The sequence below is a fragment of the Microsporum canis genome, genomic scaffold (assembly GCF_000151145.1).
Source record: "Microsporum canis CBS 113480 supercont1.2 genomic scaffold, whole genome shotgun sequence".
NCBI classification, from domain to species: domain Eukaryota; kingdom Fungi; phylum Ascomycota; class Eurotiomycetes; order Onygenales; family Arthrodermataceae; genus Microsporum; species Microsporum canis.
The window spans coordinates 3,491,842-3,519,364 of record NW_003299168.1 but is presented as its reverse complement, the minus strand read 5'-3'; the positions used below and the strand labels follow the sequence as shown (position 1 = coordinate 3,519,364).

The 27,523-nt window shown below is 48.7% G+C and overlaps 8 protein-coding genes across 8 annotated transcripts; 4 read left to right on the top strand and 4 right to left on the bottom strand.

The window, feature by feature from the left end:
• Positions 1 to 111: 111 nt before the first annotated feature.
• On the top strand, positions 112 to 4,906 carry MCYG_02784 (cortical actin cytoskeleton protein asp1; the record flags this gene model as incomplete). Its single annotated transcript, XM_002849804.1, has 9 exons — positions 112 to 129; positions 182 to 448; positions 515 to 1,010; positions 1,074 to 1,220; positions 1,271 to 1,417; positions 1,473 to 1,494; positions 1,551 to 3,424; positions 3,500 to 4,766; positions 4,828 to 4,906. The coding sequence occupies 9 exons, from the start codon at positions 112 to 114 to the stop codon at positions 4,904 to 4,906; spliced, it is 4,317 nt and encodes a 1,438-aa protein (XP_002849850.1).
• Positions 4,907 to 5,803: 897 nt separating this feature from the next.
• MCYG_02783 (uncharacterized protein) lies at positions 5,804 to 6,451 on the top strand (the record flags this gene model as incomplete). The annotated part of the gene is made up of 3 exons (XM_002849803.1): positions 5,804 to 6,007; positions 6,092 to 6,144; positions 6,322 to 6,451. The coding sequence occupies 3 exons, from the start codon at positions 5,804 to 5,806 to the stop codon at positions 6,449 to 6,451; spliced, it is 387 nt and encodes a 128-aa protein (XP_002849849.1).
• Positions 6,452 to 7,017: 566 nt separating this feature from the next.
• Positions 7,018 to 13,353, bottom strand: MCYG_02782 (fatty acid synthase beta subunit dehydratase; the record flags this gene model as incomplete). The annotated part of the gene is made up of 3 exons (XM_002849802.1): positions 7,018 to 7,497; positions 7,558 to 10,504; positions 10,526 to 13,353. 3 exons carry the CDS (start codon positions 13,351 to 13,353, stop codon positions 7,018 to 7,020), a joined length of 6,255 nt encoding a protein of 2,084 aa, XP_002849848.1.
• A 1,205-nt stretch (positions 13,354 to 14,558) lies between these two features.
• Positions 14,559 to 20,284, top strand: MCYG_02781 (fatty acid synthase subunit alpha reductase; the record flags this gene model as incomplete). The annotated part of the gene is made up of 3 exons (XM_002849801.1): positions 14,559 to 15,084; positions 15,158 to 20,109; positions 20,174 to 20,284. 3 exons carry the CDS (start codon positions 14,559 to 14,561, stop codon positions 20,282 to 20,284), a joined length of 5,589 nt encoding a protein of 1,862 aa, XP_002849847.1.
• A 479-nt stretch (positions 20,285 to 20,763) lies between these two features.
• On the bottom strand, positions 20,764 to 23,250 carry MCYG_02780 (N2,N2-dimethylguanosine tRNA methyltransferase; the record flags this gene model as incomplete). Its single annotated transcript, XM_002849800.1, has 1 exon — positions 20,764 to 23,250. One exon carries the CDS (start codon positions 23,248 to 23,250, stop codon positions 20,764 to 20,766), a length of 2,487 nt encoding a protein of 828 aa, XP_002849846.1.
• Positions 23,251 to 23,453: 203 nt separating this feature from the next.
• MCYG_02779 (conserved hypothetical protein) lies at positions 23,454 to 24,508 on the bottom strand (the record flags this gene model as incomplete). The annotated part of the gene is made up of 2 exons (XM_002849799.1): positions 23,454 to 24,268; positions 24,337 to 24,508. The coding sequence occupies 2 exons, from the start codon at positions 24,506 to 24,508 to the stop codon at positions 23,454 to 23,456; spliced, it is 987 nt and encodes a 328-aa protein (XP_002849845.1).
• Positions 24,509 to 24,717: 209 nt separating this feature from the next.
• MCYG_02778 (C2H2 type zinc finger domain-containing protein) lies at positions 24,718 to 25,496 on the top strand (the record flags this gene model as incomplete). Its single annotated transcript, XM_002849798.1, has 2 exons — positions 24,718 to 24,726; positions 24,882 to 25,496. The coding sequence occupies 2 exons, from the start codon at positions 24,718 to 24,720 to the stop codon at positions 25,494 to 25,496; spliced, it is 624 nt and encodes a 207-aa protein (XP_002849844.1).
• A 168-nt stretch (positions 25,497 to 25,664) lies between these two features.
• On the bottom strand, positions 25,665 to 26,802 carry MCYG_02777 (arabinan endo-1,5-alpha-L-arabinosidase A; the record flags this gene model as incomplete). The annotated part of the gene is made up of 2 exons (XM_002849797.1): positions 25,665 to 25,923; positions 26,072 to 26,802. 2 exons carry the CDS (start codon positions 26,800 to 26,802, stop codon positions 25,665 to 25,667), a joined length of 990 nt encoding a protein of 329 aa, XP_002849843.1.
• Between the last annotated feature and the right edge of the window lie 721 nt (positions 26,803 to 27,523).

Below are 27,523 nucleotides of genomic sequence, written 5' to 3'. Positions count from 1 at the left end.
TCGTTTCTTCTTCCTTCGCCTTGTTTTATCTTTGCTTTTTCCATCCCTTCGATCAAGAGGGATCGATCGCCTGCAGCCAGTGGGGAGTCCGTTTGCCGCACTCTGGCTTGGATGAAACGACCAGAGTTTGTTCCCTGACGAGTTAAAATCACCAGCTGGCTAACTAATCTGTCTACCACAGCAAGCTGCCCCCAATAGCGACAGAAACGACTGGGACAGCGAAGATTTCAAGACAACGCTTGCAGACGCTTGCAGGGACCGTCGAACAACGATCAACAAGCCCTTCCCTGCTAGTGCAACCCCACGTGGCGAAGAACGGCCGTCAGGACGAGCAAGACAAGGAGGGAACTTTTCCATCTCGTCAAGCCCGCTGCTTTTCTTTTTTATCTACCCACCAGAAAGACGATCCGACATTTTTATCTTCCACGCCCAGCTATATAAATACCTTGTATATATATAACCGTATATTAATTTTGCTCCCATGCAAGCTGACGTTGATGCTCGGCCGGACAAGAGTCCATCATGCAGCAAGGATCAGGATGGCCCAGAATTAGAGCTGGAGACGGAGAAAGAGACGCCCGCGACAGCAGCCCAGCAGTTAGAAATAGAGTCGACAGCAGAATCAATTCCTCAGTCTCTCGCCCTCCCGCCGTCACCGCCGCCGCCGCTCTCCCAATCTCATCCGGAGTCATTAGTGGCGCCCATTGATTCTGCTTTCACCTCAAACTTCCAGCGCAACCCCCGCTACTTGACCGACCGCGGCGGTAATCGGGTGTCCTTCTCCTCCCTTTATTCGCTCACTTCAAGTATTCACTCCGCGCCTGGAGGAGACAGAGAGAAGCTGCCTGGCACTGCGGCGTCCAGTGTTGACGGCTCTGTCAAACGCTCCACTATGGACGACCCCCGGAGTACTCCTAGCGGATTGTGCAGCCGGCCCGATTCTTCACTGCACACGCCTTCTGGTCACTCTGTGCCAGGTACATCTCCCTCTCCGGGATCAACGTCTCCAGGTCAGTTTGGCGTCGTTGTCTTCGTCTTCTACATGCTACGGGCGTTGTTAACAGTGTGCATAGGCCTCGCTTCCTCATTTCAGCACCATCTAACTAAGCCAGAGGATGGCAGGTCTCAGGCCTGGATTTCACGGCCTTCACGCTCGTCGAGCAAGAAACCTCGACGCTTTAGCGCTAGCACTGGCGCAAGTAGTGCCAGTGAGGCAGAAGGTATATCTTTCTTCACTTGTTTTGAGTATGAGAGGTACTGATTGGAACAGCACGTCTACCTCTCATAGGCAGAATTGGAGTTTGCGCTCTCGATGTTAAAGCACGCAGCAAACCCAGTCGCAATATCCTAACTCGTCTGCAGTCCAGGGGTGACTTTGAGGTTATTGTCTTTGGTGATAAAGTTATCCTTGATGAAGGTACGAACCCAGCTACACATACTATAAAGATATACTCCTTACTAATATTGCCTAGACGTGGAGAATTGGCCAGAATGGTATGTCGAATGCCGTTGATTTCTCCGGGAAGACACAGTTGATCTAATAATTCTAGTGACTTTTTGATTGCCTTCTTTTCTGATGGCTTTCCCCTAGACAAGGCTATCGCCTACGCAAACCTTCGAAAACCATTCTGCATTAACGATCTACCAATGCAGCAAGTTTTATGGGATCGTAGGTTATGTCTTCGCATTTTAGACCAAATGGCAGTCCCCACACCCAAACGCGTGGAAGTGAACCGCGATGGTGGCCCTACATTGGCATCTCCCGAGCTTGCACAGCATGTCTACAATCTGACTGGTGTGCGCTTAGAAGGCCCACCAGACGGTACGGGCGGTGGAACCCCGCGAACAAAGTCTGTCACCATGTCAGAAGACGGGGAAGCTCTCATCGTCGATGGAAAAGTGTTTAGGAAGCCTTTTGTTGAGAAGCCCGTCAACGGAGAGGACCACAATATTCACATATACTTCCCTAATGACCAAAATTATGGGGGCGGAGGCCGTCGGCTTTTCCGTAAAGTAGGCAACAAGAGTTCTGAATACGATCCCGACCTTAAAGTTCCTCGATCCATAACTGAGCCTAACGTCAGCTACCTTTATGAACAATTCCTACGTGTTGATAATGCCGAGGACGTCAAGGCATACACTGTTGGCCCAGACTACTGCCATGCAGAGACACGCAAATCGCCTGTTGTCGACGGTTTGGTTCGTCGTAACACCCATGGCAAGGAGCTACGATACATCACTAACTTAGGCAAAGAGGAGGCAGCAATGGCCACAAAGATATCCAATGGGTTCGGCCAACGTATCTGTGGCTTCGACCTTCTCCGCGTTGGGGACTCTTCCTTCGTTATAGACGTCAACGGCTGGTCTTTTGTTAAGGACAATAACGATTATTATGACAAGACTGCCAAAATCCTCCGTGATATGTTCACACGTGAAAAACTGCGCAGAGAAGGGAAACTCGGCCTTTCAGAAACCACAAATGATATGCCCCCAAACACGCCACACATAACCACTCCTGGATCACATAGGCATACTCTCAAGTCACTGTTGAAGTCTCCTAACATATCAGGGCTTCATGGTAGTCTCTCTGGCCACAAAACACCCGTTCTCCCTCCGAGTACTAAGAGTGCAGCGGAATCAGCTGCTCCACCTAGCAAGCCTAGCCATGCCGAAGCCTCTGAAAGCACCAACTTAAGCCCCGAAAAATCACCGCCCAACGCTCCATCGCAACCAGTGGAGCCACCTACCGCTCCACCTCCATCATCTAAGCATTCTTGGAAGCTCAAGGGTATGGTGGCTGTAATACGACATGCGGACCGAACCCCCAAGCAGAAATTCAAATTCACATTTCATACCCAACCGTTCATAGATCTCCTCAAGGGCCATGAAGAAGAGGTCATTATCCGAGGATCTACAGCATTACGTAGCGTGACTAATGCTGTTAACTTAGCCTTGAAGGAAGGTATCGAAGACAAAGATAAACTCATGCTACTGAAACGTTCACTGGATCATAAAGTTGAATGGCCCGGCACAAAGGTTCAAATAAAACCTATGTTCCGACGCCGAAATTCACAAGAATTACAGTTGAATCGCACATCGCCTCTTATCTCTCCGTTAACTAGAAGTGATATGACGCAAGCTTCGGCTTCCCCACCCCCTTCCGCTGACCCCGACCAGCCTCGTATGGCGCGCAGTGACTCCCTATCCGGTCCTACATTCTCCCGGTTTTCAGCAGTGGAAAACGATTTGGTGTTGGATAAATTGCAACTCGTGATAAAATGGGGCGGAGAACCGACACATGCAGCCCGATATCAGTCCCAAGATGTTGGGCTAACAATGCGCGACGATCTAAAACTCATGAACAAGGAAGCGTTAAACGACGTTAGGATGTTTACCAGCTCAGAGCGGAGGGTTAGTACAAGCGGTAGGTTTTTTTTTTTTTTAAAAAAAAAAAAGAAAACCCCATTTGCGTTTATACTGATTTCTGATTTTAAAATAGCCCAGATATTTGCGTCGACATTCCTTGACCAGAAAGACCTCCCTGACGATTTTATCCAAGTGAGAAAGGACTTGCTTGACGACTCAAATGCGGCGAAAGATGTGATGGATAAGGTGAAGAAGAAACTTAAGCTACTACTACGAGAAGGCAACTCTGCTCCCCCTCAATTTGCGTGGCCAAAGGAGAATTTCCCGGAACCCTCCATTGTTTTGTCTACACTTGTTGAGCTGATGAAATTCCACCGCTGTGTGATGCGCCATAACTTTCAGAAGATAGAGACTCATGGAAATACCCAGCCTGGTGCGTTTGAGTCTTCATCACCATCTGATAAGTCTCAATTTACAGACATACAAGGCCGATGGTGTGCTGGAGAAGATCCGCAACTCTTCAAGGAGCGTTGGGAGAAATTGTTCAAAGAGTTTTGCGATACAGAAAAGGTTGATCCTAGTAAATTGTCCGAACTCTATGATAGCATGAAGTTCGATGCACTACACAATCGGCAGTTCCTAGAGTGGGTTTTTCTTCCGCCTGACGATTTCATTTATGAGGGCGAGACCGACAAAGAACGGGCTGGCCACATAACATCTTCACATTTCATGGAACATAACTCAAATGGAAGCCCAGAGAGTAACGGCTCTAACAATACCAACAACAGAACGCGGCCCCCTGGCCTTCTGGCGCCACTTGAGGATTCTTACGACTCATATTTCAAGTTGTATCCTGGCTCGACTCCTTCTAAGCCAAAGATTGACAAACGTCTTTCCCGCCTTAAACATTTGTACAGTTTGGCTAAGGTTCTATTTGACTTTGTCACTCCCCAAGAATATGGCATAGCCGACCACGAAAAACTCGAAATTGGCCTTCTCACCTCTCTTCCTCTCCTTCAGGAAATAGTAATGGACCTAGAAGAGGTGCAAGCATCACCAGATGCCAAATCATTCTTTTACTTCACCAAAGAATCCCACATCTACACGCTACTCAACTGCATTCTTGAGGGTGGACTAAAGACCAAGATCGCTCGGCGGACAATCCCGGAGCTGGATTACCTATCTCAGATTTGTTTTGAACTCTACGAGGCCCGGGATTCAGAGGCCGAGACGTTTTCTTATTCAATTCGCATCTCAATTAGCCCTGGATGCCACACATTCGATCCATTAGATGTTCAGCTAGACTCTAGACATGCAATTGGATGCGCACCTCGGCGGAGCCTTACAGCGCATCAAGACTGGAAAGAAGTTATTGAAACCTTGAAAGCAAAATTTGATACGTAGGTACTCCCATATCCATCCGGTATGGTGTTCATATCGCTAACTACATAAAAAATATAGTGTCAAATTACCCAAGTCGTTTATCGCGATCAACCTCAGTGATAAACACGCCGCAGCTCGAGACGATGAACAGCTGTAGCTTTGTGCTTTTGTCTATCTTACTCTCCTAATATATCATGTTCTGGGAGTAATGTATTCTTCGTTTATCCTTTTACCCTTGCGCTATTGCATCAATTAATTGTATATTTTACGGCATTCCAGTGGACATAAGGAAACGTATGCATATTACGGTGAGTAGGGTTTGGGCGGCACTCTGTTTTCTTTCTTTTTTTCCTTTTATAAATTTGCATGTCGACGTCGGCCTACAGGTGAAAAGGTAAATTAGACAGGAGCTCAGCTTGCAGGAGGGTTAGACATGTGAATTTTGTAAAACCCCTTCAATGAATTTGATTCATTTTATTATTTCCGTGTGCTTTTCTTGTTCCTTGCACCAGGAACGGTTGGCCCTGTGCCTTGTATAGCAGTATGTATAATTAGTTCTTCAATATTTGCATTTTGTTCACTATTTAGAGCAAATCATTAAATCAACTTTTAACAGTGTATACTTCATGCTTGACTATTTTATTTTAGTATAGTCATATATGTCACTCTTACTTATTCCTAATATACTTTTATACTACTTCTCTGTACTATTGGGAAATAGAGTATTAGTTAACTCTTAGTACTGCCTAGATTCACAAAATCTAAATAGCAAGATAGCAGATATTACTGTTATTTGTTTGCGTGAACAAGCCTATACTACTATTCTGTGACTGAAAGCGAGCTTCAACCACAAGATATTGAAGATGGATAGAGCACGTTAGTACTTTTATTTCATACTAGATTCACATTCAAGGCAAATTAATTATCTATAAAGCCGGCTCTACTTCCCCCAATATGCCCTTCTTCTTACCAAACAAGATATTCAACAATCTAGCTTCCCACGTTAAACTACACAATACTTAACCAAGCCCTAAACCTTCCTTTTATAATAAAAATGAAGTTCAACTCTCTCTATGCAATTGCCCTTGCCCTACTTGTCTCTGGACTTGCAGTCGCTTCGCCTGGACCAGTGGAGTTCGGGAGAAGCCTTGGTATTGGTGGCCATGGAAAATCATACATAAATCCCTATGGCAAGGGTCGTGGTAAAAGCCATAGTAAAGCCTTTAAGAAATGCATTGACAGAGAGTGTAATGCAATGGTAAGTCGCCTCTGTCAAGGCACTTTAGGAACAAGAAGCTCCGCAAAATTGTTCTCTGCTAACAATAGTGTCTTTTACACTTAGTGCATCAGAGATGGGTATACTGGTGGTGTCTGTCTCAAGAATGCTGGTATCGAGTAAGTGCCTCATCTCTTTGACATAAATGAGTGGAGCAGAATAGATTTCTACCATGAGTCGTTAGATATTGCGGCTGTCGAGGAGCGAGACCACCACATAGACGACCCACACACTAGAAGCCAGTGGTATATACATTGACTGCCGAGAGTCTAGCTCTCTTTTAATGCCTTTGTTAGTGGGGACAGCGAGCTCGCCATTACAATCAAGGGAAACGGGGATAACACTATGATAGCTATTTCGGGCTGGGTGACTAAGTTTGTCTCCCAATTAAATTATGATCACTATCCTCTATTTCTCTCGACATAAGCTCGTAGTTATGTAGATGCCTTATTTACCATATGAGGTCCAGCTGGGGAGGTGTAACAGATATAGTTAACAGAATAACTTTCCTTGATGTGCAAAGGAATAAGCGATACAGCAACTTGTCGATAACGAGCCGAGAGTGGAGCCGAGGCTAGCTAAGCTTTCCCATAGCTTATAGCTAAAACCAACAACATAGAAGATTTGTACTCAACAACGATGAATTATACTTGCCTGCTAAAATGATCAAAGCAAGTTGGTTTATATTTAATATCCCCGTTCTGTCCATAGACTATCTTACTAAAGTAAGGACAGGCCATTGCACATTTATAGGATAGAAAATAGAAGAAATATTGTCTATTAAATTGACTCTATTTACCCTGATTGCTTTTGTATGGAATCAAGAACATCATTAATCTAGGGAATTATAAACATATAGGAAGCGAAAAGAAACATGAATTGAAAAACATTAAAAATTTTTCCTCCACATAGGGCCGTTAAGACATGCATGCAGGGTGAGTCACTTAGATAGATGAAATGCTTACTTATTCTTGACAAAGATTACAACCAGCTCATGCTAAAGCAGTTGAATCAGCCGTTGTTTGTTGGGAATCTTCGTATTTGTCCCAGTTTGCCAAAATATTTCCAATCCGCGGAGAATTGGTAAGTCGGTACACATCTTCAAAGTATTCTTTAGTAAGCTCGAATGGGCGAGCAGTAACATTCGGGATGTATTTGCCGATTAACTTGCTTGGGTCAATGGTTGTCTTGTTAATCTTCTTGAGCAAGAATGATCGGAAGGGCTTTACGCCGGAGCGGAGGAAAGTGCTGTGGAATGGTACGTCGATACCCTTTAGTGGGATAGTAGCAAATCCCCGCTCGAGGACAATAGGCTGTGGTTTGGAGGTCGTCTGCTTAACACATTCATTGATGATTTGAACGAGATGCGATTTCACATCATCGAGAGACATTGTCTGCATCAGTGCGGGAATATCTATCTTTTGCGCTTTAAGGACATTAAGGACATTTGTGAGACTGTCAAGGGCTCGGAGCTAGGATGGAATTAGTACTTCTGTTTATGACTGATAGTAACTTATGAGGGAGAAACTTACATCACCAGCACAGACATATTGCATGTTGGCAACATTGTAGTTGACAATTTCGAGCAGCCAGCCTGTAGTTTCCGAAACATTTTCCACCACGTATTGTAGAGCTTGTTCATTGAAAGTCCCAGAGATACGGCTGGGATTAACAGCACACATGGAGTAGTTGGATCGACCTTGTTCGTCACGTTCGACGGCAACTTGCATAGTCAAACCACGGTAGAACACAACAGACACAAGACTCTCAATTGGCATGACATCAGCAAGGGCAGCGAGTGCAGAATATTCCCCTAAGGAGTGCCCAGCAAAGCTGCTGTCTCGCTGTACAAGTCCCTTAGAACGCATATCCTCAAAGCTTGCTTTCTCCATCAATGTAAGAGCCGGCTGGGTGAATTGAGTGGCAGACAATAGGCCGGTAGGGGACCTATATGTGTAAGAAGTGGTTTTCTCATCGACTTCCTTGAAAATCTTCTCCGATTTAATAGACCCGTCCGCATTGACGGTTTCGAAAGTCATGGACATATAGTTCTGGCGAATATTTTTGCCACGAGGGCCACCAAAGTGCACAGTGAGCTCCTGGGGGTTATTCTTGACAATGTCAATGATAGAAAAGCCGTAATTTTCCATAAAATGGCGATCGGCACGATCCCAAACTTCCTTCGCAACTGGGCTCGTGGCGTAAAGATCCATGCCCATACCCTGCTCCTGAGAACCTTGACCAGTAAATACGTAAGAAGAAACTGGCTGTTCAACTTCAGCCTCACCAATCAAGACTTTTTCTTCAGTAGCCTGGTTACTGGTCTCGACCTGAATGATCTTGCGACCAGAAATCATACCCACATGCTGGAGCTTGACAACAAGATCATCATTAGGAAGAACCATTCCAACAAGTGAAGCATGGAAGCTACGGACGCGACCAATATTATTCTCAGCAGCCCATGTTTCAACCAGACTCCTGACAGCTGCGCTGGTATACATCCCATGGGTGATGGTTCCTGGCAAGTGGGCATAGCTAGAGAAAACTCTGGAGACATGAATTGGATTATAGTCACCGGAGACTCTAGCATATGTCTCATTCGAGGCTGGCGCCTTAATAACAAGAGGGGATTTGCTAAGCGGGATTGGATTCTCGAACTTAACTGGCTGTTCGATTGCGGAACCATGGCGCTGAAGATAGTCAATTACTGGGTTTCCGTGAGAAACACCGGCTTCGTAGTCAACTGATCCGACCTGAATAATCTCTTTCGTAGGGAGTTCAACAAGGACTTGACCTGTTGTCTGCATATTTTGAAAGACAGTTTTATCCTTATAGCGAACCAAGCTCTGGAGACGGAAAGTGAGGGTCTGTCCTAAAAGTTCAACATTGGCCTCATCCAAGCGGAACCACTCCTTCGATTGCAAGACAGCTACATCCTTAGAAGTAGCAAGGAACACTTGCATTGGAACCTCATCCTTACGTAAGAAGGTGGTCTCGTAGTCAGTGTAGTTACCACGATACAGGAATTGACTGGTGACGTGCATAATAGGTTCACCACCCCTTTTGATGGTTCCACAGACCTCGACCATTTTACCAGAGTCCTGGTTGACAATAGCATTAATCTGAGCGGTAGTATCAAGAACGTCTCCAACCTTGAGAGGTTCAGCACCGGGAACCATTCTAAAGCCATTAGATAAATGGACAAGCTTTAGGAGGTCACCATCTATAGTGCGAGGAAAGATTGGCTTGGTAATTGCTTTCCATCCAGCAACAATAGCAAAGTCCATGGGCGCAAATGTTTCTTTTCCTTGACGCTCGACAAAGGCTTCACCGGTGTTTCCAACAGCGTGAACGAAGTCGGCAATTGCTTGTGCGGTCACCGTGGTACGTCCTCCATCAAAGATGGCCGCAGCTGGGGTTTCGAATGGAACACTGCGTTCACCAAACCATACGCGGTAGTAAAACTCCTTGATACGATCGTTGCGACCTTCCATTACTTCCCTGATAGGAGCATAACCAGTTTCAGGATGATAGGTGAAATAGAATGGAAGTGGAACAACACTACTCTCTGCAGTTCTACCTTCAAACAAAGTGAGTGCAATGCGGTTCTTGTCGGTAAGTCGAATTTCAACTGTCTTGACAAGTTTGCCTGATTGACATGGCTCGCGCAAACTGATGACGGTCTTCAAAGGATCATTGGGGTTAGTTATTTCAACAAACATACCACGAGTAGGTGCGAGTATGCGTTTGATGGGGTTGGTCTGGAAGCGCTGGCCTTGAATGAAGACTTCAGTAGTGAACAGGGCATATCTCCACGAGTAAACGTTTCCAGCCAGAAGGTGGAGCCATCGATCAAGGTCAGGAAGACTAGCGGATGGGGAGGAAGAAAGACGATAGGAGACTCTAGTGGCATCCTCTGAGATTGTTAGGCCGTCAATATCACGATCTTCTTCGCGGTCAAGGACAAGTCGACCACCAAAATATTCAACAATAGGAACCTTGGACTCATCGCCGTTATAGACATCTTGTATCAGGCCTCGGATATGGTCTTCGTGGATACCATCTAGAATGCTTTGAATTGGTTCATCAATGGTCGTTGAATATTTAGCGGCCATAGGGCCTTGCAGGATACAAACTCGTCCAACATCCTGACCCACAACAGCTTCGATATCTTCTGATTGCCAGAGAGAATCTTTCTTAAACCAGAACTCAAAGTTCTCGTCTAGAGACGGCACAAATGGAACTGGTTTCTGGCCTCGTCTCTGGCAAAGCTGAAGGAAGTGCTGAACGTCCTGAGCATTAATAAGTTGATCAGCCGATGCAGGATAAGCATCCAGGATATCTTGGACGGTTGGGTAAGGTTCATCAAGCTGAGAATATGTCTGAAGACGTGATTCCTGATTCTTCTCAGTAGTGAAGCGCTCTTCAACGCGGCGGAGAAAGTCACCGGTAAACCTCTTTAACGATTCATCAATCCACCTAGCCTCGTGTTTGACGTACATTAGTTCGACCATGCGATGTACTACTTCGGCGTATGTCATATCTTCCAAGTCTACGGTGTCACCTTTCGAATTACGGCCAAACCACACCTTCTGGAAGTCGTCATTGAGTTTCTTGATGATATAATCGCGATGTTTCTTAAGTGCAGGCAAGCGTTTGGCTTTGTCAAGAGAAAAGATCTTTTGATCCATCTCAGCCCAGAAAAGGACACCGCGTGTGGCTAGTTTATGGATGGGTTCACCCATCTCAGAGCGGACAGTAATGACGCCGCCTGCAGCGCCTTTGTATGTGTCTTCCCATTTGCCGTCATCCACACCTGGTGCAGCTACTATAGCCTGCTTGGCGGCTTTTGAAGTATGTGCTTCTTTGGCAACCATCATGCGACTACCAAAGAGGCATCCGTCGAATGGCATAGGTGGGTATCCGAATTGGCGGGACCAGCTACCCGTGAGGTAAGGGTATGTGTCCTTGGAGCCGCCAAATCCACTTCCTGCGACAAGGACAATATTATCACATTTCCGGATACGGCTGTACATTTGCAGAACTGGCTGGTGGAAATCTTCAAAAGAGTGATGGCCTCCACCACGTCCACCGGTCCACTGGAGTATGACTGGAAAGCTGGGGTTTGCCTTTGCAATGTTAATGACTTGCTGGATTGCGTCCATAGAGCCAGGCTTGAAACCGATGTGTTTGATTCCGAGAGTTTCGATATACTCATTGGCAACTTCTATAGATGGCACACCAGCTCCGATAACGAGACCTTCGATCGGGACACCGTCGGCACGAAGTTTGGCCAATAATGGAATTTGCCATGCCATGGCGCGCGGGTTGACATAGATTAAGTTGACGGTAATACCACGGCCAGGCGGAATGGCTTTCTCAATCTTGGTGAGAGCTGCAGTCATAGACTTTGCATTATAATAGCCACCACCTCCGAGTTCAATCTGGTATCCGGCATTCATCGTTGCAGCGACAAAGTCCCAAGGCACAGTAGTAGGAGTCATCCCAGCTACCATGATTGGGGGAACGCCCAACAACCTGCTCATCTTTGTGTCGACGAAAGTCTGACCAACAGATGTTTTTACGAGTCGGGGACCATAGACTTCAACCCAGTCGACAGCATATTTGACAGCATGGTCTTCGTCGCGGTCGAACAGTTCAGGCTTGTACCCTACCTCCGCGTTGGTGCCATCTATAAGTCCACCAAGTATGACTCTGACACCAGTGCCATCTTTATTGCGGTTCGTCAAAACACCAAGACCAGAAATACCACCAGGGCCAAAATCAACGATGTGAGTAGCCTTGGTAAAGACCGTAGCATTTTCCCAGTTGACCGGGTCCCGCGTAATCATGCGGATCAACGCAGGTACAATATCCTCGTCGCCTAGCTGGCTAAGGTCCTTGCCAGTGTTCGTATCGTAAACTGGGATGCGTAGGGATCGTGCAGGGATTTTGATATCCTCAACATCTTCCGCAATTACATCGAAGGCAGAAGCGAGGTACTGGCTGTGGAATGGCGCAGTGATGGGTAGGAACCTGTTGACGAAACGAATCTTGCGTTGTGTGAAGGGTACACGGTTCTGGTCTAGACCCGTGGCAGCTTTAACCTTGCGGAGGCGCAAGTTCAGGCCGTACAGGGAAATTGGGGGGCCAGTAACAACGAAGTTGCGGGGGCTGTTGACGAGAGAAATGGCAATATGGCGATCTTTAGGTAGATGCTGGTTGGTAGCATCTATGTGTTCCTGCACTGCAGTCCTGTGGAGGTCCCGAATAGATAGCATGGGAGTAGGGATACCCTCTCCGTGCTCGACAGAGTCCTGAAGCAGCGACGGTGCGAGCGATGTGCGAGGGTACGCCTGCTGACTTCGCAGACCAATCCAGAAGAGCATGGTCAGCGCAGCTCTGGCAGCCTTGCCAAATGACTCCCATGTGGTGACGGTAGCGATAGCAGCAGCGGTGATAATACCCTGTGAGTGGCCGGTGGTACCACTGAAAGTGTCGAGTACATCACCTGGTTCCTTGCCCATGGCTTTGCATGTGGCCATGTAGTGGGCCAACTGAACAAGACCAATCAATGGTAGACTGACTGGGGCAGAAACGAGATAGTCTGTGTCTGGCTGAGCATCACGATCGTGCAGCCAACGGAGAATATCCATTCCCTTGGAGTATAGCTTGATGGCATCAAGGTCCCTGGCGAGTGACTGAAGTAGCTCAGCCGAGGATGAGATGAGGTCCTCGACAAAGGAGGGGTATGTGGTGTAAATCTCGCGTAGCTCATCAAAGTACTCTTCGATATTGCCTTGACCGCCGTAGATACTGTACAGCTTAGCGTGGCCCTCTGTGGCGGCTCGCAGAAGAGCAGAGTCGTGTGGTTTTGTCGGCCTGTTTGCGGCTGCGCGAGCAGCATAGTAGTTTTCTACCATGAGCAGCTTTTTTGCGGGGATACCGGGTATGGAGCCGGCAACGGCATGGACATCATTACCACGCATAAAGGCACGCTCGAACTCGTTAAGAACGATCTTAAGGACCTCGATATAGGAGCCGAGCGAGTCATCCTCACCCTCCTCAACCTCGTGAGCAATAAAGCCAAGATACCGGGCTACAAGGTCGGGGACAGACGAGGGCTCGTCATCCTGCGCTAGCTCGTCTGTGGGCTCAGGGAGAGACGCAGCAAAGCTGTCCTTGAGCTGTGAAGCATGGAAGTGGAGAGATGTGGCCACTAGAAAGGAGAACTCGAGGGATCCGTGGGAGAGATTGAGAGGACGCAGCGACTGCGAGGATCGAGGGGTGTTGATGCCCGTCTGCGGGCCGGTCGAGGGGCCGAACATGGCTTCCTGCTGTTTCAGCTTAAGAGTCCGCTAAGACTGATTGTGAAGGTGGTTATGCTCCTGCTGGAATGTCGTGGCAGGCCAATTAAAGAGTATGTCGTAGTATGATGTTCTATCAAGCTGTTAGCCGTCGTCACAAAACCTGGAGCTGAAGCCCGAAGCTGAAGCTTTCTCTCTTTTTCTTTATATATCCCTTACCAATGCTGCATGATACGCCTGTTGGTGACCACTTGAACCAGACAGACAGGAAGAGAAAGGTGGACGCCGTGTCGAGTTCGTGGCGGAGTTCGTGAGACGGAATTGAAGATGAAGCCGTGAAGATGAAGTCGAAATAAAGAAGAAGTTGTGAGAATTTCCCAATCGAGCTTTGAACAGAAAAAAAAAAAATAAAAAAGTAAAAAAAAGGGGAATTTTTCAAGCTGCGGGGCTTCGTTGAGGCAGCGCTAGTCTTGAACAGGGATAGCGCCGTATTTTAACCGCCCCAAAGAATTCAAAACGGTTGAATTTCCAGGGACAAGTGGAGCTCTTTACCTTACATGACGCGCGGGTACTCCGTCATTACAATACAATAGGCGCCCCACGGGCCATCTATATGTTTATATTCATCTATCCCCGCCAGTGAATACATATGATATATAAGGATAAACATACCAAATATAAGGTGTCTAAACAAGACAGGAACAAATGACATGGAATGCAAGGGCAGGTTAAATACAGAGATACCTACGTCCCCATTGGAAAGTAAATGTCGACTCAGGGACAGCGCCTAGATCCGCCGTAATGTTCTTACAGTACACAACCCCGGTGGTACATAGATAACGAATGACTAAGCAATGAGCTTTTTTTTTTTTTTTCTTCCCTCCTTTTCCTTTGCTTGGCCCAAAGGGGAAGTCAGAAGGTCTTTTCTTCCAGCTTCAACTTCAACTTCTTCGTCGTCTTCGTCTTCTTCTTTTCTTCGACATCTCGACGTCACCCTCAACTTCACCGTGAAGTGTTAATATATTCTTTTAATTTACGACCTCCGTATTTCTTCTTCTCTCGAGCTTCCTAGTGTGAGCTTCTTCCGGGCTATCAGACAAGGACATGCGCCAGACACCTTGATATCTTCAATTGGAACAGTTGTGATATCCCTCAACGGCGTTCGCAGGTTAACCTGTCGCGGTACATAATCCAACCATCTTTCGGACCCCTTGCCAACCGCAACCATGAAGCCGGAAGTCGAGCAGGAGCTCGCTCACACCCTGCTCGTGGAGCTCCTCGCCTACCAGTTTGCATCCCCAGTGCGATGGATCGAGACGCAGGATGTCATTCTAGCCGAGAAGAGGACGGAGCGTATCGTCGAGATTGGCCCTGCAGACACTTTAGGTGGAATGGCTCGGAGGACTCTCGCGTCTAAATACGAAGCCTACGACGCCGCCACTTCCGTCCAGCGTCAGATCCTCTGCTACAACAAGGACGCAAAGGAGATATACTACGACGTCGATCCGGTCGAAGATGAACCTGCTCCCGGCCCAGAGTCCACTGACGCCGGTGCTACGGGTATGGCCGCCGCTCCTAGTCCCGCCGCGCCTGCTCCCGTTGCCGCGCCGGTTCCATCGGCCGGGCCGGCTGCAGCTGTGGAGGATGCTCCGGTGACCGCAATGGAGATTGTGAGATCACTTATTGCCCAGAAGTTGAAGAAGGGACTGGCCGATATACCTCCGACCAAGGCTATTAAAGATCTAGTAGGAGGTACGCTTTATTTCTATACATCCTGGTAAATTGAAAGGAAAAAAAGTCATGTCTACTAACCTTCAATTGGCAGGAAAATCGACATTACAGAATGAAATCCTAGGTGATCTTGGAAAAGAGTTCGGCTCCACTCCTGAACGGCCAGAAGACACCCCCTTAGATGAACTCTCTGCCTCTCTACAAGCCACATTTAATGGTCAGCTTGGGAAACAATCCTCGTCCCTTATTGCTCGGCTCGTTTCCTCCAAAATGCCAGGAGGTTTCAATATCACCGCAGTCCGGAAGTATTTGGAATCCCGTTGGGGACTAGGCCCCGGCCGACAAGACGCCGTTCTTCTTCTTGCCCTTACTATGGAGCCTCCATCCCGTATCGGCTCCGAAACAGACGCGAAAGCCTACTTTGATGATATCACGAACAAGTATGCTGCTAATGCGGGAATAACGCTCTCCACAGCCAAGGCAGGAGGTGACAACGGCGGGGGCTCTGGAGGCATGATGATGGACCCAGCTGCCATCGATGCCCTCACCAAAGACCAGAGGGCATTGTTTAAACAACAGTTAGAATCCATCGCAAGATATCTTAAGATGGACCTCCGCGCTGGAGACAAGGCGTTCGTTGCATCGCAGGAATCTCAAGCTGCTCTTCAGGCCCAGCTTGACTTATGGCAGCTAGAACATGGCGAGGTATATGCCTCTGGTATCGAACCCGCCTTCGACCCACTTAAAGCTAGAGTATATGACTCGTCCTGGAACTGGGCTCGGCAAGACGCGCTCAGCATGTACTACGACATCATCTTCGGTCGGCTTCGCGTCGTTGACCGTGAAATTGTCAGCCAGTGTATCCATATCATGAATCGATCAAACCCGCTACTACTCGACTTCATGCAGTATCATATTGACAACTGTCCCACAGAACGTGGGGAGACGTACAAGCTCGCCAAGGAGCTAGGGTGCATGCTCATCGAGAACTGTAAGGAGGTCCTCAATGCCGACCCGGTGTACAAGGATGTTGCTGTCCCAACAGGGCCTCAGACAACTGTCGACGCTCGAGGAAATATCAAATACCAAGAAGCTACGCGTCCCAGCGCACGAAAGCTCGAAGATTATGTGCGTGCCATGGCTCAGGGAGGCCCCATTTCCCAGTATAGTGGACGCACTAAAGTGCAGAACGACCTCAAAAACATTTACAAGATGATCCAAAAGCAACATAAGCTTTCCAAGGCGTCTCAGCTGCAATTTAATTCCCTTTATAAAGAAGTTCTACGTACCTTAGCCATGAACGAGCGCCAGATTATGCCGCAACAGAATGGTCACGCCAGAAAGGGAACTCCGCCAAATGGCACCCGCACGCCTTCAGCCACCGGCAAGGTCGAGACGATCCCCTTTTTGCACCTCAAAAGAAAGACTACCCACGGCTGGGAATACAGCAAGAAATTGACTGGTATATATCTTGATGGACTGGAGTCCGCTGCCCGTTCCGGCCTCACCTTCAGCGGCAAGAACGTATTGATGACTGGTGCCGGTGCTGGCTCCATTGGTGCGGCTGTTCTGCAAGGCATGATTAGCGGTGGAGCGAAGGTCGTCGTTACAACAAGCCGCTTCTCAAGAGAGGTTACTGAGTACTACCAAACGATGTACACTCGCTATGGTGCTCGAGGTTCTCAGCTTGTTGTAGTCCCATTCAACCAGGGAAGCAAACAGGATGTTGAAGCTCTCGTCCAGTATATCTATGATTCTAAGAGTGGCCTTGGGTGGGATTTGGACTATATTGTTCCATTTGCAGCCATATCCGAAAATGGTCGTGAAATTGATACAATTGATTCTAAATCTGAGCTTGCTCATCGTCTTATGCTGACAAATATTCTCCGTATGCTTGGTGCTGTTAAATTTCAGAAACACGAGCGTGGCTTTGCAACTCGCCCAGCTCAGGTCGTTCTTCCCATGTCTCCCAATCATGGCACCTTTGGAAATGATGGTTTATATTCGGAATCCAAGCTCGGTCTGGAGACCTTGTTTAATAGATGGTATTCTGAAAACTGGTCTGATTACCTCACTATCTGTGGAGCCGTCATTGGCTGGACTCGCTCGACCGGTCTGATGAATGCCAACGACACCATTGCTGAAGGTGTTGAGAAACTCGGAGTCCGCACATTTTCTCAACAGGAGATGGCCTTCAATTTGCTCGGGCTTATGGCTCCAGCTATTGTTGATCTTTGCCAGAACAATCCTGTCTTCGCTGACCTGAACGGCGGTCTACAATTCATTCCCGATCTCAACAGCCTAATGAAGAAACTTCGCAGTGAGATCGTTGAGACTAGCACGGTTAGACAGGCAGTGATGAAAGAAACTGCCCTTGAGAACAAGATTGTGAATGGCGAGGATAGCGAAGCTCTGTACAAGAAGGTCATTACTGAACCTCGTGCCAATATCAAATTCGAGTTCCCCACTCTGCCCGACTGGAAAAACGAGATTGAGCCTCTCAACGCCAACCTTAAGGATATGGTCAACCTAGATAAGGTTGTTGTTATTACTGGTTTTGCTGAAATTGGTCCATGGGGTAATTCACGTACTCGCTGGGAAATGGAGGCATATGGCAAATTCTCATTGGAAGGCTGTATTGAGATGGCATGGATGATGGGCCTCATTAAAAATCACAATGGCCCTCTTAAGGGAAAGCCATACTCTGGATGGGTTGATACCAAAACTGGTGAGCCGGTTAGCGACAAAGACGTCAAGGCCAAGTATGAGAAGTATATTCTCGAGCACTCTGGCATCCGTATCGTTGAACCCGAGCTATTCGGCGGTTATGACCCTAACAACAAGCACCTTTTGCAAGAAGTTGTTCTACAGGAGGACCTCGACACGTTCGAGGCATCCAAGGAGACTGCCGAAGAATTCAAGCGTGAGCATGGCGACAAAGTTGAGATTTTTGAGATCAAGGACTCTGGAGAATACACTGTCCGCCTGCTCAAGGGAGCTACCCTGCTTATACCCAAAGCTCTCAAGTTTGACCGATTTGTTGCTGGTCAGATCCCCACCGGCTGGGATCCAAAACATTATGGTATTCCAGATGATATTATTAGTCAAGTCGATCCAGTTACTCTCTACGTACTTGTTTGTACTGTTGAGACTTTACTCGCATCTGGTGTTACGGACCCTTACGAGTTTTACAAATACGTTCACATTTCTGAGGTTGGTAACTGTATCGGCTCTGGTATTGGAGGTGCGCAAGCCCTCCGCGGTATGTATAAAGATCGCTACCTAGATAAGCCGCTCCAGAAAGATATTTTACAGGAGTCCTTCATCAACACAATGAGTGCTTGGGTGAATATGCTACTTCTTTCGTCAACTGGTCCAATTAAAACGCCTGTTGGTGCTTGTGCTACTGCTGTCGAGTCCGTCGATATTGGATACGAGACCATTGTTGAAGGAAAAGCTCGAGTCTGCTTCGTAGGTGGATTTGACGACTTCCAAGAAGAAGGCTCGTATGAGTTTGCCAATATGGGTGCCACCAGCAACGCGGAATCCGAAATTGCTCATGGACGAACACCTCAGGAGATGTCAAGGCCTACCACCACTACCCGTGGTGGTTTCATGGAATCACAAGGCTGTGGTATGCAATTGATTATGAGTGCTCAACTGGCTTTGGATATGGGAGTTCCTATATACAGTATCCTCGGCCTTACCACCACGGCTACCGATAAGATTGGTCGCTCTGTGCCAGCTCCGGGTAAAGGAGTCTTGACCACCGCTCGTGAGAATCCAGGCAAGTTCCCTTCACCTCTACTCGATATCAAATATCGACGTAGACAATTGGAGATCCGTCGCCGCCAGATCCGAGCATGGCGTGAGTCCGAGATCCTTGGCCTTCAGGACGAAATCGACACTCTTAAGGCCCAGTCCGATGAAACCTTTAATGCTGCTGAGTACCGACAAGAGAGGTTTGACCATATCGAACGAGAGACCATTAGACAAGAAAAAGATGCTGCTTTCAGCCTGGGTAATAACTTCTGGAGACAAGATTCTAGAATATCTCCCTTGCGAGGCGCCCTCGCGACCTGGGGCCTTACTATTGACGATATCGATGTGGCTTCGTTCCACGGTACTTCAACCGTTGCAAATGATAAGAACGAGTGCGACGTGTTGTGTCAGCAGATGAGGCATCTTGGCCGAAAGAAGGGTAACGCCCTTTTGGGTATTTTCCAAAAGTACCTCACCGGTCATCCTAAGGGTGCTGCTGGTGGGTTCATGATCAACGGATGTCTTCAGGTCCTCAACACTGGCCTTGTACCCGGCAACCGCAACGCCGATAATATTGACAAGATCATGGAGAAGTTCGACTACATCGTCTACCCCAGCCGCAGTCTCCAAACCGATGGCATCAAGGCCTTCTCTGTGACGTCCTTTGGCTTCGGCCAAAAGGGTACACAAGCTATTGGTATCCATCCTAAGTACCTCTACGCCACTCTAGATGAGACTCGATATGTGGCATACAAGAGCAAGGTCGAGGCCCGCCAGAAGCGTGCATACAGATACTTCCACAACGGCATGATCAACAACACTCTTTTTGTTGCCAAGGACAAGTCACCGTATGAAGATAACCAGGAATCGAGTGTCTTCCTCAATCCCGATGTTCGTGTAGAGTATAACGAAAAGGCCTCCAGGCTGCAGTACCCCGTTCACACCAAGCCCAAGGCCCCAACCCCAGTCAGCAAAACTGAAAGCACGAAGAAGATGGTTGAAACTCTTGCAAAGGCAACTGTAACTGGTAACACCAAAATAGGTGTGGATGTGGAGGACATTGAGTCGTTCAACATCTCCAACGAAACATTTATCGATCGCAACTTCACCCAGAGGGAGAAAGAATACTGTATGCAAGCTGGCTCGGCGCGAGCATCTTTCGCAGGGCGATGGAGTGCGAAGGAAGCTGTCTTCAAGTCACTAGGCGTTCGTGGCAAGGGCAGCGGTGCTCCTCTCAAGGAGATCGAGATTATCCACGACGATAATGGAGCTCCAGTTGTAGTCGTAAGTTATCGCTATCACCATAATTCTACGAACACAGCTAACTAATCTCCGTTTCATTTAACAGTTACATGGCGATGCAGCCTCAGCTGCCAAGGAGGCCGGAGTCAAGGAGGTGCATGTCAGCATCACTCACAGCGATGCCCAAGCTATCTCCATTGCGCAGTCTCACTTCTAATCGCATCACTACCTACGGTTCATTACTAGTTAATGTCTCCTTTATCCGCATATGCTAAGCTTGGGATCAGTCCAACGGATTTTTACACGATTCTTACTTGCATCTATTTAGATTTATAGTCATCCCGTCCCTTTTTACTCTTCCTGCGTTCCTTTCCTTATACCATCTAGTAACGAATTGCCTGAGTTGGTTTAATGACACTGCAAAAGTTTCAAATTTGGTCACTCTCTTGATTTCTGCCCCTTTAACCCGACCAGTATATATTTTCACACTACGTAAGAAATAGAGCCTAACTAATACAATAAAATGAACTAGTTGTATATCAGGTGGAAGGGTTTTCGCACCCAAAAGAATATTACAAGCTGGGTGCAATAAAACTGAGACGAAGATATTTAATTACTCAGCCATCATCACTCAGATATTAGATTAATAGCTGATATCTACACATGTTCAAATTGAAGCAACGATGTCATGTTCCTTCAAGTGGAATCTTTGGCAACACTGCTAACCGGAGCTCGCGCAATTGGCCCCCAGTTTGGCCTTGGATTTGTTTGATATCTCGTCAAGCGTTTCTTGCGATGTGAATCCATCGCCTTTTTGCCCAATGCTGCGTCAAAGACGATATTGAGTGTGCTAGGGTCGGGTCGAGGCGAGGGTGAACGTGCCGTCGCCCCATTACTGTTATTTCCTTGGCCTTTCTCCTTGTCTTCTGCGCCATTATTTTCGGCAGTTTCTATTGATTGGTGTACCCTTGAGCGATACAGTGCAGCCTCGAGCATCATTGTGACATCCGCAATACTCTTCCCTGAATCAACAGCGGTAAGTATATCTCGCTTTAACGCTTTTAGCCCAGCCCCTTCTCCCGGCACAGGGTTGAGCGTGTGCCGGCTCCGTCTTAGGATACCAGCACCGGCCGTTCCATCCGATAGGGCCCCTGCTTTGACAGGAGATTTGAGACGAACCCATTCTCGCATTATCTCCCATATCACTTCCCAGGGAGCGTCGGTTCGTATTGAATTCGGTTTGGCATGGCTTCGAGTAGACCTATATCCAAGATGCTGTAAAGCACCGCGAAGTTGATCCTCTGGCATTGTCGAAGTACGCATAACATGAGAAAGATTGCTAACCACAAAGAAAAAAGGGTATGGTTCAACGAGCGCAGGGTCAACTCTGGGGATGAGGAGAGACCCATCTCTATTTTGATTAACCAGTCGTGCTGGTTCTAATTCCGGAGTGGGCTGCTTTGAGCTTCCTCCCAGATCCAAGTCCTCCTCGAGAGCGGTGGTGAGCATACCCTCTATACGAGAGCATGTCTGGTATGTCTGTATATCGGCGCCCGCAGTTAGGTCAAGGATACGCTGGATGAAGTGAGGGTTATGTAGAGGCCCAGCCCACATAGGTCCGGCAAGATGTGTCTTGAAGCCACAATATTCACAGTTTGGGGAAGCAGTTGGGCCCTGAGCAAGCTTATAGCTATAAAACGGAGATCCATCTTTCCCTACCTGCTGCTTCTTCTCTGCCAGGCGCTGAGTTTTCCACGAGCCACAGCCATGATCACAATTGAAAGAGACCATGGTCTTGCTCGCGGTGAACTTGACTTCCGAAGGAGACTTGTGGATACGGACGAAGACTCTTGCGTAAAAATCGATTGACAGGGAAAGCATGGGTTCAATAGCCAGACCGTATTTTGCAGCCGTAGTTGATATAGCATGTAGAATCAGACGCAGCCCACCCTCATGAGAGTGCAGCCCGCGGATGGGGAGGCCGCCGTAGAGAGCGAATGTTTTCTCCGGGTATCCAGCACCGGCAAAGACTCCAGCATCAGTACAGGTAACGCATAGCAAACCGCCATCGGTAACGGATTGAACGGCCGCGTCTAGGAATGGTGCCGCCGTGCCATAAGGATCCAAGTCGACCACATCGAACTTCGGGATGCCGCCAGGTTCATTAGCGGAGCCTTGAGCCCGGCCAACGGTGTACATGTAGGCGCAGGCATCCCCTTTATTCGGGCGAACCACCTCTTCCAGACCGTTGTGTTGGATATTGAGCTTCATGGACTCGATAGCGGCTGCGGAGAGATCGTTGCCTACAACGCGGGTTGCGAACGGGATCTCCTTTGCATAGCGAAGTGCTCGAAGCCCAGACGCAGACAGTGCATCCAATATAGCAAACGAAGGTGTCCAGGGCTTACGGGCTGTATTCAAAGCCGCCTTTTCGGTGGCATTGTGCCCGGCCCCATCGCCAGGTTCATTCAGCGGAGTGATTTCTTCAGTAGTCGCTGCGGCGCCTACTCCATCACCAGTGCATGTCTTCTTCAGAGGAGCATCATCCGGCACACGATCCTCGTCTGGATCGCCTTCCTCCCGCTTTCTCTTGTTCAGGTTTGTTTCCTGCTCGTCTGCACCAGCTTGGTAGCCGGCAGAGGCCTTCGTCAAGGCCGCATCATTCTCCAGCAGCTTCCCTGCCCCGTCCCCTTCTCCGGCCCCCTTCTTTTTCGCCGTATTCTTTCGTCCCTTGGCCTTAAGCTTGCGTTTCTTCTCCTTCACAGCCGTGGCATGCTCTCCGTACGCACGTATCGCAAGCACACTCAGATCCCGGTTAAACTGCTGTATCGGATTATAGAAGACGGACGGCCGGTCACTCTCAGTCGTCTTCTGGTTCTTGGTCGACGGAGGAGGTTTGGCTGGCTCAGCATCCTTTTGGTCAACCAGTATATAGGCCAGGCCTTCCTGTATCGTTTTGTACAGCTTTGATTCGTGTTTTATAAGCTGTCCATGCTTCGGCGGGTGTGTTATCGTCCCGATCTCAGTGCTGTCTCCGCTGGACGCCATCCTGCGCGGTGTTTGGGGAACTCTCAGCGTGTTTCTGGTAGCAATCCAACTCGTGTGATATAGCAGTTCCTGCGGTTTAGCAGTGAAGCATCGCCGTCCAATTCCCAGTCCAGTAGAAAACCGGCCCAGGAGCATTTGAATCTTTCACTCTCTACCCTCGCCGTCTTTTCCTTCATCGTCAGGGATTTCTTTTCTTTTCATTTCTTTTTTTTTTTTTAAATATAAAAAATAAAATTTATTCTAGTGCGCACGGGCCACTCTTTATATTTATATCTAGAGAAATATTTATATAGAAAAGCCAATCGAGATAGAAACAATCTTGCCCCTGGCGATGGAAGTTATCGGTCTGGCACCAAAAGACTTCCCAGTAGCGGGACCTGGCTGTATACAGCATCCCAGCCCTTGGCCTCCCAGCCGACCCCCAAGCCGCCAGTCCCAATCACCCCTAGACCGCCAGCGAGCCAGAGAGTTGTCCCAGCCAGCGAGAGGCCATTGACGATCCAACGCCGTCTCTTCTTTCTCTGGTAGAGCTCGGTGCCCTTCTGGGACCCTAGATAGCCGCCATTGGCTCCAGAGGAGCTGGTGCGGGACGGTGCCGTCTTTCTGGTCACCAGCACTTCCCTCCATCCAAACCACCAAGCCCATCCGCCCACGAAGTGCCAGACTCCGATACCGGTAAGGGCCGCATACCAGGCCCCCATGAGCCAGGGTGACCGGGCAATTCCGTGTGCTACATACCCTAACCCAACGCCAGAGCTCCCGCCGTCAACGTAGAGCGGAACAAGCCTGTTGACGAGTATATGTGTTCCGATCAACGGTACCGTCGCGTAGCCCAGTATGGCCTGGACACTGGCTGGTCTCACAGCCGACCTGACGGCCTTTCGTTGCTCCCGTGTCTCTGCGCCGAACTGACGGGCACGTCGAGACTGGCGGAGGTAGCGGAGCACGACTCCAGACGTGACATGCGCGAGGATGGGCAGGTAGACTATCAGCGGCTCCAGGCCCGGAGCCTGGTATATCGGACGGGTCAGGAGGAGAAAGGTCTCGCTTTCGGAGACGGACCGGGTCGCCAGAGGAATGAGCGCTGTGTTTGTAAAGTGTAGCCCCAGGAAGACCGTAGGCGGATACGTAGAGTACTTTTGAACAGCCGACACTGTCATGACATCAAATCAGCATTCTTTGCATCATGCGCCCTCCATGCCTCTCCTGGTCTCAACGTACGCCAGTATTCCCAGCTGTGGCCGCTTAAGCCCAACTTTGGCCGTGATGGCAGCTCATGTTGCCTGCCTGCAGCTATCGAGGAGCCGTCTGCAGCTTCAAGATCCAGTTCGTCCAGGGGAGAAGGGTCAATCTCTTGTAGGTAGAGCTCTGGCTGCTCCTTGACACCGCTCATGGCCTTTTCTTCTTCGTCCGTCCGTCCGTCCGTTCGTCTTGGTAGAAAATGTTTGGTTGCTCAAACTGCTGCTTTCATCAAAATATAAAACTTCGTTGATTGGCCACAAGCGAATTTCAACCCTACGTCTTTCAACCAACTTCGACATCAAAGATAAATCGTTTCCCTCTGCTGCCTGTTATAGATTAGATATAGCGTCGACGGACAGGATGCCTCCGGTAAGTCGGTTTCATCTCCAAAGACACGAAAGATTTTAGGGCTGAGTGGTTGACTTGGACAGCGCGGATTCACCAATCCAGCACCAAAGGTAACCAACATCACAAACGAGACAAGACAGCTTGAGAGAGCGGGTTGTATACTGACCTGGCGATAGACGGAATCTGCTCGTTCAGCGCTAAATTCCTTTACCTGCTCGCTCTGCAACAAGTCTTACTCGCGCCATCCCGAGTATGAGGCGCACATCGGCTCCTACGACCACCAGCACAAGAAACGGCTGCGCGACCTGAAGCAGCTCTCACGCGACCCAAACGCCGCCGAGAAGGCCAGGAAGGCTGAGCGGAAAGCCAACGAGGAAGCAGGTCTTATGGTCGTTGACTCTGCGGGGGAGAAAAGCGGCAGTGCAGGCGGCAGCTCTACCGGCGGGTTCAAGAAGGGCGGGTTCAAGAGCTCGTTCTCCGTCGTTGCCGGAGGAGGCACAGGCGGTTCGAGTGCGGCGGCGTCAGTAACGGCTGCCAGGCGGAAGAAGAACGTTCTAGGTGACGATGACGAGGATGAGGATGAGGTCCAGCAGACGAGTGCTTCGACAAAGGCTGGTGGTCCCAAGGCCCCTGGAGACGGAGACCATTTACAGGCGGATAAAGAGGTAGAAAGCGACACTGACGATGAATACGGAAACGATGATATTGAAGCTGGTGGTGGCTATTATGATCCTCGACGACCTACAGACTGCTTTCACGAATGTGCTGGAGCAAAGGTCTCTGTTGGCTGAGCTCAAAACTTGTTACAAGAACGGTCACTGCCTCCTCCACAAGGCCACACGGATGATACACTGGTGCAGTCCCAGCTAGGAACGCCCTGTTCTTTCTTATATTGCTCGATTAAATTTGGTTGAGAACAACCACAAGACTTGGACCTGGCACTGTAGCAGGCCTGGTAATCACCACGGAACTCGCGCCTCCACGCCCTCTGTCGTTATCTTGACGGGCTCGATTTCACCGTCGTCCTTGAAGTACATCCTATCGATGCATGTGGCTCGGTGGTCTCTCTCGTTGTCGTTCGGGAATCGTCGATGGTACACAATATAGTAGTCATCCTTGACCGAGAACACGCTGTTATGGCCGGTTCCTGTTCCGATTGCCAGGTCTCCTTGCAAGATCTTGACAGGCTCTCCATCAAAGGGCCCGAGAGGGCCCTTACTTGTGACGTAGTTCACCGCATACGAATTGTCGCCCCATCTTTACGTCGAGATGAATGCGCCGTTAACCTTTAGTTCAAAGAATATCAAGAAAAACGATGCATGCAAAAGGAACAGGCAGAGAACAGGAAAAAGACGAAGACTCTTACCCTCCGGTACTATACATAAAGTAGTATATGCCCTTCCGTTTCAGCATCCACGGGGCCTCGACATAGCCCTTGGGCGTGATCTCCTTAACCTCCCCCTTCAACGATATCATATCATCGTTCAGCTCAACGACAACGCCATGGCTGTGCCCACCATAATAGAGGTAGTTCCTCCCATCATCGTCGATGAAGATGTCGGCATCGATGGGCTGCGCACCAAAGTACGATTCTGATATCAATGGCTTGCCCAGCGCATCCTTGAAGGGGCCGTCTGGCGAGCTCGATCGCGCAACTCCTAGCCCCGCGCCATCCCCAGCAGAGAAATACATGTAGTATGACCCATTTTTGAAGGCAACGGAGGGAGCCCATGCCGCCCTGTTTGTGCTCCAAGAGACATCCTTGAAGTCGAGGACTTTACCCAGGCTGGTCCATGATTTCAGGTCGGGCGAGGAGAAGGCTTCGAAGTAGGTCTGCTTCTCATACACCGTCGACACAGTGGGGTAGATGTAGTACCTGTGGTTGAAGATACGGGCTTCGGGGTCAGCGTACCAGCCATCAATCACTGGGTTGCCGACCCGCGGAATCTTCATCGACAGGTTGGGCATCGCCGCGGCGAACACGAGAGGCAGCACTGCCGTCCACAGCGCCAGAAGCAGAACTAGAAACGGCGAAGACGACGTGAAGGATAATGATGATGGGCCGCTGAGCAGAGCCGGTCGCGCGGCTTTGGCCATGTTCGTATCAGTCCTTGGCTCCAAATCCCCGTCATATACGGGGTATGTGTATAGTTATACCACAATTTAGGTATAATGTCAAGGCTTCATGGCCGTTATATCAGTGCCAGAGATGGTCTTATATCTACGAGCCCCCATTGCCTGCTGTCCCACAAGCACAGTTTGTAAATTTCCTTATTATCAGTTGCACAAGCCACGAGTATCATCTGAGCCATCTATTGATGTCCTCTGTATATGTGCTTTTTTCAATGTACTTTCCCATACAGAAGAGCTGCTTAGCCCCTGCTCGGCCAGCGCATGACAAGTCTTTACTACATAGTATGTCGATTGAGATCCACAGAGCGGGTTCTGTTTTTTTTTTTTTTTTTTGGTGGAGTTGTGGAGGTGGATATTCATTACTATGTAAGGCAGCTTACTATATCCACAAGTGTATGTACGATGTAGGGACGAAGGTAACGGCCTAGGCAAAGCAGTTGCAGGTAGTATTTTGTTTATCTCGAGCAAATCCAAGGACAACGGCGCCATACACGCGCACAAAGGAGAAACACGAATAGTACAAGTGTGGGCGCTATATATCATCAGGTAGCGTAAAAATACACAAAATAGAAGAGAGAGAGAAAAAGGAATACGGAAATCTGGGCGGGATAGCTACAGAAGGAAAAAGCAAGGTGAAAAAAGAGGTAGGGTTAGATCACCAAAAGGAGGGTGAGGTAGGAGGAAA